Source organism: Rhincodon typus, chromosome 31, assembly GCF_021869965.1.
Source record: "Rhincodon typus isolate 14 chromosome 31, sRhiTyp1.1, whole genome shotgun sequence".
Lineage (NCBI taxonomy): Eukaryota > Metazoa > Chordata > Chondrichthyes > Orectolobiformes > Rhincodontidae > Rhincodon > Rhincodon typus.
In genome coordinates, this window is record NC_063362.1 from 16,542,977 (window position 1) to 16,554,905 (window position 11,929).

At 45.9% G+C, this 11,929-nt stretch overlaps 1 protein-coding gene across 5 annotated transcripts in view; it reads right to left on the reverse strand.

The window, feature by feature from the left end:
* Positions 1–2,390: 2,390 nt before the first annotated feature.
* LOC109923956 (paired box protein Pax-7) overlaps positions 2,391–11,929 on the reverse strand; it is a 120,714-nt gene continuing 111,175 nt past the window's right edge. For all 5 annotated transcript variants that reach the window (XM_048615221.1, XM_048615225.1, XM_048615223.1 and 2 more), the window contains one exon: positions 2,391–3,285. In XM_048615221.1, coding sequence (XP_048471178.1) covers positions 3,170–3,285 — 116 coding nt within the window. In that variant the 3' untranslated portion in view covers positions 2,391–3,169. The remainder of the gene's footprint in view (positions 3,286–11,929) is intronic.

Consider the following 11,929-nt stretch of genomic DNA (forward strand, 5'->3'; position numbering starts at 1 on the left):
GCCCAGATTTAATCCACATGTGAGATTGCTCTAAGGGTTGACAAACCTCCAGGGTTGTTCAGATTGTTAAATGTTAACCTACAGGACTGGTGCAAGCCACTCAGAGGAGGAAAAAAATCACAGAGGTGCCACCATGGGACAGCATGGTGGCTCAGTGGTTAGCACTGTTGCCTCACAGCACCAGGGACCTGGGTTCAAATCCAACCTTAGGTGACTGTCTGTGTGAAGTTTGCACATTCTTCCTGTGTCTGTGTGGGTTTCTTCTCACAGTCCAAAGATGTGCAGGTTAGATGGATCAGCCATTGCTAAATTGCCTGTAGTGGGAAATGGGGGTGGGGGGGTGAGTCTGGGTGGAATGCTCTTTGGAAAATCAGTGTAGACTTGTTGGACCAAATGGCCTGTTTCCATACTGTAGGGATTGGATTCTATTCTAGGTCTCAAAAGCAATGTGAGAGTTTTGTTTATTAATTTGAATGGTATGAGAGGGGAGGAAAAGAGGCTGTTTGACTGGGTCATGGAACTGGGTGCAGGAGGTCAGGTGATGAAACCTCCAAGAATTTGTCCTGCCAGGTTGGCAATCCTGGACTGCACTGCTGTCTATTTGGCTCATTTGTGTTGCTTTAAGTCCCTCCCTTGAACCCCAATTCAGCAACAAAATCGAGGAGAAACCCACAAAAGTTTGATGTTGGCTCACCAAGGCTTTGAAATGTGTGGGTTGGGACCAGTTCGATTGCAATCTCCCGGACTTGACTTCTAGTCAGTGCCAAGATAGCTGACAACAGTTGAGAAGCAGTGAGGATGGGAACATAGGAACAGGAAGAGGCAATTTAGCCTGTTCAGTCAGTCCTGCCATTCAATGGCATTATGTAGCAGGGGTGGGGGCTGCTGGGTGGTTTGTTCAATATTCCCTGCATATATTTTTTGAACTAATTTGTACCTGCTTTGTGAATTTAAACAAATTTATTTGTATCAATGGGAGCAATAGTGTTCCTTTTTCAGACAGCAATCATAAACAAAAGCAGGAATAGGCCATTCAGCCCCGTGATCCGCGTTTCAATAAGATCAAGGCTGAACTGATGTGGCCTTAACTCCACTTCCCAGTCTGTCCCCTTAACCCTTGACAATCAATAATTCTCTAATTAACTCAGCCTTGAATTCTATAAAGCGACCCAACCTCCATGGATCAGTGGCGATGGGCTTCCAAAAATGAGAGGCAGGAAGGGACTTCACGAGAGAAGGGGAGTGAGCAAACATCGATGTACTCTCAGTTCCCGCTTATTTCCCGGGAATGAAGGCCGGCCCAGCAGAGGGCAGCAGCTTTCAAAGCAGCACCTCAGTTCCATTAAATGCAGTCAAGGCGCGATTGTGACTTCTTTCAAAAAATCGTGTGACAATTCTACAATACAACTTACAGCGGAGCTGAGTAAGGAGGGAGGGGGTGGGGTTTGATGCGGGGGCGAGGGGGAGAGAAAGTTATCAGAATCTAACATGCCAAGAATGTCTATAGAATATTGGTAAAGTTCTGTCGAATGTTTTTTTTTGATTACAGTAAAATGCACGGAACCCAACATCCTCGCGGCTGCAGATTTTAAAAACAAATCCTTCTCGTTTCAGCACCTGACGAAATGGAAAAGGGACCGCCGAGTTACAGCACAAGGTGGGGAAAGTGACTGGTTCCATGATGGATCAAACATGACCCGGTGGAAATGGAGCATTGCAACCTTGGGCCATCAGAGGGGGGAGAGAGAGAGAGAGAGAGATAGAGAAGGGGAGAAGGGGAGAAGGGGAGGAGGGATTGGGTCTGCTCTCTCAGGAGACATCCGGTGTTCGGAAGTCTGCATTTCCTTCAAGCAGAGTCTCAGAGAAGCGACCTGCTCTTTTTCAATCACTGCACACTCTCTCTCTGAAGTTCAGTCAGGCCATGGGGGAAAAAACCCCTCCACACCTCTCCTGAATTCATTTACTGAAGCAAATCGCTTTCGGAACTGTCACCTTGGTCCTTTGCTAGCTCTCCTGTACAATAAATCACAAGGATAGCCAGGAGTATGGGATCAGGAATGTAGGATCAGAGATAAGAGGAGCCCAGTACGGGGCTCCGGATTTAAACAGTGATCGACTTCAGGCCTTTCACAGTAGGCGTCTTTAAAAAGCATACAAGTTTAAAAGAACAGCACGGACAATCCAGTGCCAAACTGCAACAGTCGTTTACGTTTTATGAACCTTGCTGTAGATCAGTGTTGGAATGGTTATGTATATTGTGAAGTCTTGTTGTCCATTAATAACTGACACTTTGCATTAACATGAAATGAGCATTTGTTTGATTTACACAGACCTTAATTCCTCTCCCAGAATCGTCCCCACCCCACCCCACCCCACCCATACAAGCCGCTCCGTCTTGCTTTGTCCCATTTTGTCAACTGCCTTGTGCCAGAGGTTCAGTGATTTCCTGTGAAGAAAACCTGTCCTTAAGATTTCTGCTTTGAATTGAAAGCTTGGTCCCAAAGAATTGAGCTTTCCTTGAAAGTAAAGCGGTCTAAACATGGTGTGTAGAGTGTCTGAGGTCTTTCCTCCATATACATGAGCGGGAATAAGGTCCGTCTCCACTTCGCTCCTCTTCAGCTCTGGCCCAGGCGTTGTCTGGAGTTCTATTGCTGATACATGAGTCGGTCCAGTCTGTGCCGAAGCGTTTAGTCTGTGTGATTGGAAGGATTTAGCCAGCAGCCACTGTTCTCAATTTATTGCCCCTCTTGGTAGGAGGGGAGAAGGAAGCATAGATACCTTCCTCGTCATGGAGCTTAGCTTCCTCCATGGGATCAGTCTACCATGAGAGAAGCAGGCATAATATTTCCACAACAACAAAAAAAAATACACTCTTACAAATTGTCAAAGCAGATATACAATATTCCAGGAGGGGAATACTAGACCCTAAGCAGTCTAGCTCCCAGTTGTGGGGGTAAGGTGTGGGAGCGGGCGTGGGGTTCCTGGATCAGGAGATGATTGATCTGAGGGTGTGGCGGAGGGCCCTGGAAGTTCAGGAGCGGATGCTGAGCTGGGAATGTCCCACCATGTCTCAGTCCCAGTTTGAGCTGTCCGTAACAAACATCAGGCAAAGCTCTCTCTCTCTCTCTCTCTGGCCTTGCCCGTGAGCTCTCGCAGTGGTCAGATGTCCTCAATAAGCTTGCCCCGTTTCGACCTGCAGCAAACCCAGGACAGCGGAGTGCTCGCTCAACTTCATTCGCCTCTGTGTGGACAGGCTCACGTTCTTGGTGAGGTAGTCAACTGCACCTTGGGGAAGGAAGGAAGACAGACAGACCCCGTCAGGCTTAGTGACCGCAACAAACAACCAACCACGACTCTCTCTCTCTCTGTTTTCCCTCTCACGTTCCTCCCTTGCCTGGCCCTATTAGCAACAGCTTGAGGCTATTTCGCAGATCTAACAGTTACAGCGCAGAAAGAGGCCATTCGGCGCATCTCGTCTGGGCCAGCGGAATGAGTGAAGGGTTTTCACCGCTACCACTAAACTGGGCAGTGAGCTCAGGACGGTCATCACCCTCCAGGGGAAAGAAGAATTTTCTTATGTTTCCTAAATTCCTTCTGCCAATCATGTTAAATCTGCAGCCCCGGTGACTGACCTCTACTGGGGGGACCAAATCTTCCCTGTTCACTTTATGCAAATCCCTCATTATTTTGCATAGTTCAATTAAGTCACTCCGCGGCCCCCTCTATTCTAAGGAAAACAACCCTAACCTATGAATTTTTTTTCACAAAGCCGTAATTTTCCAGCCCAGGGAACATTCTTGTAAATCTCTTCTGCTTTCTCTCCAGAACAATCCTAGAACAACATGTCCTTCCTGCAATGCAGTAACCAGAACTGTACACACAGCCCTAGCTGTGGCCTAACTATGGTCTTATGTACCTCCAGCATTATAGTTCTGTTCTTGTGTTCAAGCCAAGGAAGGAGAATATTCCATTTGCCTTCTTCAGCATTTGTCCTGCCACCTTCAGGGGCCTATGGATATCCACTCCAAGGTCCCTCACTTCCCTTCCCCCTTTCAATATCCTCTTGGCTTATTGTGTATTCCCTTGTTCTGTTTGCCTTCTGCAAATGCATAACTTTGCACTTCAGTGGACTGAATTCCATTTGCCTCTTTTTGCAATCAAACTATTGATATCTTCCTTCAGTGAACAGCATTCCCTTCACTATCAACTACCTGGCTAATTTTTGTGTCATCTGCAAATTTCCCAATCATGCCTCCCATATTTAAGCCTGTCATTAATACATACCACAAACAGCAAGTGACCCAACACTGAGCCTTGTGGATCACCATTGGAAAATGCTTTCCATTCACAAAAGATATCCATCGGCATCCCTCTTTCCTTTCACTGAGCAAATTTGGACCCAACTTATCACATTCCCCTGTACCCAAGAACTTTACTTGTTGTGACCAGTCAGCTATGTGGGATGTTGTTACATGCCTTATTGAAATCCACATAGACAAAATCCCTCAAAAATCCTTGTCACTTGTTCAAAAAAAATTAGGTTAGTAAGACACAACCTTCACTAAACAAATACATGCTATCCCTGATTAATCCATGCTTTTACAAGTAACAGTTAATTCTCTCTCTCAACATTGACTCTAGTAATTTAGCCACTGCCAAGATCAGACTGACCAGATGATAGTTGTGGCCAATTCCTCACACCCTTAACACCATAAAGTGTTCCAAGACATTTCACAGGAGCATAATTCAGACAAACATTGATGCTGAGACAAGGCAGGAGATAATAGAAGAGGGTGCAATTATTTGACCAAAAAGGTAGGTTTGGTCATGTGGGGTAAAGGAGAGAGAGAAGCAGAAGGATGGAAGGAGGTAAAGCAACAGAGGACATTGAGGGAGATAGAAGGGTGGAGGAAGATAGGTGGAGAGATATAGATGGGCAGAGGGAGCTAGAGGGGTGGAGGGAGATGGAGAGGCAGAGAAAGTAGATGGGTGGAGGGGCGGAGGTTACAGAACTAGAGAGATGTGAGGTGAGGAGAAATACAAACATTGTATCTAAGGGCCCAGGCCTTTCCTATGTAGGCAGCACCAAAGAAGACAGTGGATGAGTGATCAGGAACAGCCTGATCTTTCCCCTTCTCTCCCAGGTCACTGAGACTGAAGATGAAAGCCCATAGCCACACTCAGCTGAGATGAGTGAGTTTGGCATGAGCCAGAATATCAAACCACATCAGGTTGCGCTGTTACACTCTGAACTATTGGGGGAGCATTGGGAATAACACACTGAAGAGCACTAGCACACCCTGAAGGCTCAGGGCATTTGAATTGTGAACCCAAGGACAGGGAATGCTCTCTGTGCTCATCAGCAATGAATTTTAATCTAAAATAAAAATACCAACATATCAGCAACTACGTACTTTTCCCTTGTTCCACACCACATTGAAAGGGTTAAGTTTTGGCCCTGGAATTTAGATTTGTGTCAGTTCAGGAGTGTGAGAGGCTTCAAGGCCTAGATATCAGGCTTGAGGTGCAGTGACACAGTCCTGTATTTGGAAGTGCTCTCTTGATTTACGTGGGATGATCTTTGCTTTCTGTTCATTACTTCTCCATTTACTCTGCCAATAACTGTTCTGTGTGAGCTGGCACAGCAGACAATCACTCCTAATAAATAAACAACATTTCAGCGTGAAGCACTCGTCATTTCTCTGCCCAAAGGGGGGAGCGGTGTTCGATGGAAAGCCTTATTACCGAGCTGTCATTTCCATTTAAATTCACTTCATGGTCTAGCACAAAAGGCTTTGATATTCTTTGGCACCAGCCTGGTGATGGGGGATTGGCTAATTAATACACTGAGCATGCTCAGTGAGTGCACCATGGAGGATGAGGCCTCATGGCTCCCAGTAGACCCAATAAACATTACCCAAGCCCTTAGCACACGGGCTGGAGGGTGATCTGTTGGCTGAACTAAATTATTCAAAGGTCAGCTGAGAATTTGTTCTTCGATTCTCACCATATTATTTGTGCTCTGTATGCTTATAGGGCATCTGGGTTCACATTGTGGTTACACGGTTGTGGGTGGGAGGGGTGGGCTCAAACTGTGGTTATGGGGGGGTTAGGGTTCAAACAGTGGTTACAGGATTTTCTGGGTTCAGACTGTGGGTACAAGGGTTGTCTGTGGTCAGACAGTGGTTACAGTGGGGTGCTCTGGGTTCAGACCGTGGATACAGGGGGTGTCTGGGTTCAGACTGTGATTACAATGGGGTTCTCTGGGTCAGACTGGGGTTATGGGGTTCTTTGGGTTCAGACTGTGGTTATGGTGGGGGGTCTCTGGGTCAGACTGTGGTTATGGTGGGGGATTCTGGGTCATAGTGTGGTTATGGGGGTGTCTGGGTTCAGGCTGTCATTACGGGGAAAGGGCTGGGTTCAGACTATGGTTACAGGAGGGGGTCTGAGTTCACATTGTGGTTATGGGATGGGGGTCTGCATTACAGACTGTGGTTATGGGGTGTATGGAATTTGGGGTCAGACTGTGGTTATGGTGGGAGGGGTGAGGTGCGTGTTCAGACTGTGGTTACGGAGGGGAGCAGTGCCTGGGTTCAGATTGTGTTTACAGGGGTGGGTGTGGGTTCAGACTGTAGTTAAAGGTTGGGGGGGGCGCGCAGGGGAAGGAAGAGTGGTCTGGGTTCAGATAGTGGTTCTTCCCTTCCAAACCTCCGCTGTCTCCATCATCTCAAGAATAAGACAGTTCTGTTTGAGATTGGGGTTGGAATGATATCCTGGGAGCTGGGGATGGAGTGATATCCTGGGAGCTGGCAGGTGGAGTGATATCCTGGGCTGGATGGGATGGAATGATATCCTGGGGTCTGGGGGTGTCAGACTGCAGATCAGAGTTGGAATTCTAATCTCCACTGCAAGGATCAACCGTGCCACATTAGATCACTAGTGAGTGATTATTGATGCTTCACAATAAGGGGAAAATATCCAACAATGAACTATTCCTAGAGACAGTTCCATACAGTGAGTAACTGGTAAGATCTCTGACTGTAAATCAGGTTCATGCTGATTTAACAGATTGATAACTGTTGGCAAAAGAACTAGCTATGGTTTGAGGAGATGGGATATTTTATAATTTGTTATGATCTAGAATGTGCTACCTGAATGGATAGCACAAGGAGATTCAATAGTAGCTTTCAAAAGAGAATTGGATAAATACTTGGAAACAATGAATTTGAAGGACTATGTTGAAATAGGCCACAGAATGGAGCAAATTGCATATGTCTTCCAAAGTGGCAAAACAGGCAGATGGTACATGAATAGGAAAGGTTTGGAGGGATTTGGGCAACTGCAGGCAGGTGGGACTAGTTTAGTTTGGGATTATGGTCAGCATGGACGGTTGGACTGAAGGCTGTGTTTCAACAGTGTATGATTCTATTGAACAAAAGGCCTTCTTTCACAGATTGGGAATTGGTGTGAGGTCAGAGCCAGAAAGCTAGCATATCGGGTTTGTTCGCTGACTGACTGGATGCAGCAAGTCATCTTCCCAAGAAAGTCTTGGCATCTCACCATCTGGATGAAAAAATAGTTACGGGTGACACTAAATTCGGAGCCACAGTAATGTGGTGGATGAGAGAAAGAAATTACAAAGGAATGCAGACTGAATAAGTGAGTGGGCAAAATCTTGACAGTGTTTGAATAGGTGGGGCTAACCTTTGGCCTGAAAAGACAAAGGAAGATTTATTGAGATAACAAGATGTAGAGCTGGATGAACACAGCAGGCCAAGCAGCATCAGAGGAGCAGGAAGGCTGACATTTCGGGCCTAGACCCTTCTTCAGAAAATCCAGAAATTCAGCTCTACACCTTGTTATCTCAGATGCTCCAGCATCTGCAGTTCCTACCATCTAAGGAAGATTTATTGATGGATGAAACTGGGAGATTTGAGTGTCCATGTACACAAACCCCTAGCAGCCAGTAGAGAGAGGTCTAATAATCAAAATGCTGTATGGAATAGGATATACAGGGGAGGATATGAGATCTCAGTGATATCAAAACTTTGTCAGATACAATCTGCTGTATTGTCATCAGTTTTTTGCTTCAGGAATGAAATATTGGTCTTGGAGAGATTGTATACCCTATCGCCAGAATAAACGGGTTAAACAATGAGGACAGGTTGCACAAATCTAGTTGGTTTTCCGTTATGTTGAGCAGGTTGAAGGATGATCTAGTCAAAGCAAGTACAATGACAAAAAAAAATTGACAGTGTAGACAGGACAGAAATTCTGGTGGAGGATTTGAAATCAGTAATCTTTTACACAAAAGATAGCAGAAACCTGGAACTGTCATCATCTTAAAAGCCTTGGATCCTGGCACCATCATTGAAATTTTCAGGATGGAAATGGATAGATCTTGTTGAGTAGAATCATCAAGGAATATGGAGCAGAGCCAGATTAATGAAGTGTAGGTGCAGATCAACAATTCTGGTACAAATCTGGTCAGCCTGCTATAGGAAGGATGTTATTGAATTGGAAAGGGTACAAAAAAGATTTACAAGGATGTTACTGAGACTGGAAGGTTTCAGTCATAAGGAGAGACTGGATAGGCTGGGACTTTTCTCCCTGGAGTGTAGGAGTCTGAGGGGTGACCTTATAGAGATTTATAAAATCATGAGGTGCATAGATAAGGTGAGTTGCCAAGGTCTTTTCCTCAGGGTAGGGGAGTCCAAAACTAGAGGGCATAGGTTTAAGGTGAGGGGGAAAGATTTAAAAGGGACCTGAGGGGCAACTTTTTCACACAGTGGGTAGTGCGTGTATGGAGCAAACTGCCAGAGGAAGTAGTAGAGGTAGGTACAATTACAACATTTAAAAGACATTTGGACAGGTACATGGATAGGAAGTGTTTAAAGGGATATGGGCCAAATGCAGGCAAATGGGACCAGTTCAGTATGGAAACCTGACTGGCATGAATGAGTTGGACCGAAGGTTTCTGTGCCTCTATGACCATGACTTGAATAGTGCAGAGGTTGATGGGGCTGCGTGGTCTCCTCTTTCTATGATTTCTAAGTTCTCTGGATGACCCCAATTGGGAAGTGACAGGTCTTTGTGAACAAGGGTGGATTGAGACAGACAGTGGACTGAGCTGTGATGTCCCTCTAGTTAAATATTCCGTCCAATAGTCAAGTGCGCCTTTTCTGTTTGGAGATAGTTAAACTGTGTTAGTACTGCTGTTTAGAATAAGATAAACTGTAAAATCCAATATGACGTGTGATGACTGAACTGTTAGATGAGGGCCTGTGCCTGTGAAGTGTGTAGCCAGTAGCTTGAGGGGAAGGGAAGGGAGCTGAATCAATCTGGAACTGGTTACTGTTTTTAGCACAAGTTTTCATTTCCAAAAATACAAAAAGAGCTTTCTTCCTGGATGGTTTTACTGTTTGATAGGAGCTGGTGTCACTGGCAAGGGCAGCAATTATTGCCCATGTCCAGTTGCTCTTGAATTGAGTAGCTTGCAGTGACCATCTCTGAGGCAGTTCAGAGTTAACCACATTGCTGTGGGTCTTAAGTTGCATGTAGGCCAGAGCAGATAAGGATGGCCAATTTATTTCCCTCCAGGACATTAGTCAACCAGATGGGTTTTTACCACAGTCAGTGGGAGTTGTCATGGTCATCATTACTGAGACAGGCTTTCAGTTCCAGGTCTTTTTTATATCCAGAAGTCCTATCACATACATCTGAACATTTTATTTCCCCTACACCAAATCACTGTGGGTTTTTTTTTCCCTGTTAAGCAGCACCAGTAAATCACTTGAGTTGCCAAGCAAATAATTATAGGCAAAGACCGTTCAGGGTAATGCAAACCATCAACTGTGAGGGAGAGGCAGGGAGAGTAGGAAGGAACTAAATTAAAATGGAGTTGGAAAGGGAGATAAAGCACTGTAACCCCTGCAGTGCCCCCCTCTCTCAATTCCAGGTTTTAGGATTTCAATTTAAATTCCACCAGCTGCTAGGATGGGATTTGAATCTAAACCCTCAGATTATTGGTTTGGAACTCTGGATTACTAGCCTGGTAACGTTACCACTACACCATGATTTCAGGAGAAGCTCTTGGCTGTGTGGCAGGCTTTGGGACAATTTCCAATCTGATGGCACAGTGTTGTCTGTGCAGACAGACTTGGGCTCTACAGAGATAAATTTCTGAAGGTGGCAAGTTGAATTCGTTTTTAAAATTCATTCATGGGATGTGGGCGTCGCTATCTAGGCAGCATTTATTGGCCATCCCTAATTGCAGAGCAGTTAAGAGTGAAAAAGAAGTCACATTGCTGTGGGACTAGAGTGACATGTAGGCCAGACCAGATAAAGACAGCAGATTTCCTTCCCTAAAGGTCATTGCTGATCCAGATGAGTTTTTCCAACAAAAGATAGAAGAATCCCAGGCTTTCTACAGGGGAAACGTTGAGTACAAAAGCTGGAAACGCACAGTAAACTTTCATTCTATTCCGCTACTGGGCTCCATATGTCAGGAAGGATGTACTGTTCTTCCGAGAAAGCACGCTGGAGATTTACCAGAATGGTGGAAGAGATGTCAGTTGCATAAGACAGTAGAGAGACTGGGATCGAACTGTTTACAGTAGGTTCTGGTCAGATTTAATATGAGGCGGTAACAATCCGGAAAGATTTTGACAGAGTACATAAGAGGAAATTGGTCGCCCAGACAGGAACGTTACTAACTGGACGGAACAGGTTAAGTCGCCTGGTTAAAGATTCAGAGGTGGGGATAAGGAAGAATTTCTTTTTTGCCTAGCCCTCCCCTGCGATCTGGATGGCGTGGCCTGGAAAAAGCAATGGGAGCAAGTTCAATATTATGTTTCTGAAGGAAACTGGAAAAAGGCTGGACGGAGAAAGAAGTTGCAAAACTAAGCAGAGGGAGCACGGGTCTGAAAATGATGGGTTGCAATAACTTTCAAAAGGTCGCACAAGTATGACGGGCCGACTGGCCGCTCCTGTGCTGCATAGGTCTATCATGCTTCGTAAACCAAGTGAACTGGGCTATATTGTAGCCGCGCATAAAGGGTGTGACTGACACCTTGCCTCGGGGCACTCGTTATTGCCAATATACGATAGCAGTGTTTATTTGAGATTTATATCAGCTACACATGTCCGTTCACATCCAGAGGCAAGTGTGGCGAGGTCAGAGGTTGCTGCACGCACTCGGTGAAAGGGAAAGCCGCTATTGATCCGGCCAGCTTCTGCAGAAGGTTTCAATTTAACGGCAGGAGCTAAAGACATTAGGAGCGGCTGCGGGGAGAGAGCGTGGAAAATGCGAGCTGGGGTCGTAAAGGACATTGGAAGGGCAGGCCAACGAGGATGGAGGGGAAGGAAGGAACCTCTGCACCCAGTCAGTGCCTGGCCTGTGTGACCAGTAAGACGTTATTAGCTGCTGAACACAGGAGCTGCACACAGACATTGGTCAGTGCCTCTCCCATTGCTGTCTGAGCCGCTTCGCAAACTTCCCCACGCAGAGAGGTCCTCTCATATCGAGACAAAGTAAAAATACAAAATCACCGCGGGCTAATCAGTCTTCAGCTCTAACCCGGACAGGTCTCTCAGATCCACCGTCTCCGTCCAAGGGATACGGCGCGTCACAGACACAATGTTATGCCACAACCCCCACCCATCCCCTCACTTTTACAGCCTCACATAATACACACACCTCACCATAACACTCTGATATAATCCACACTCCTCACATTAGCACTCTGATATAACACACACCCCACACTAACACTCTGATATAACACACAACCTACACCGTAACATGCTGAAATACCACACACTCTCCCACCCTTCACTGTGACACCCTGTTACGGCACCTCCCCACCACTCTTCACTGTAAAACTCTGATATGACACACACACACACCCATAACACTGATGTAACACAC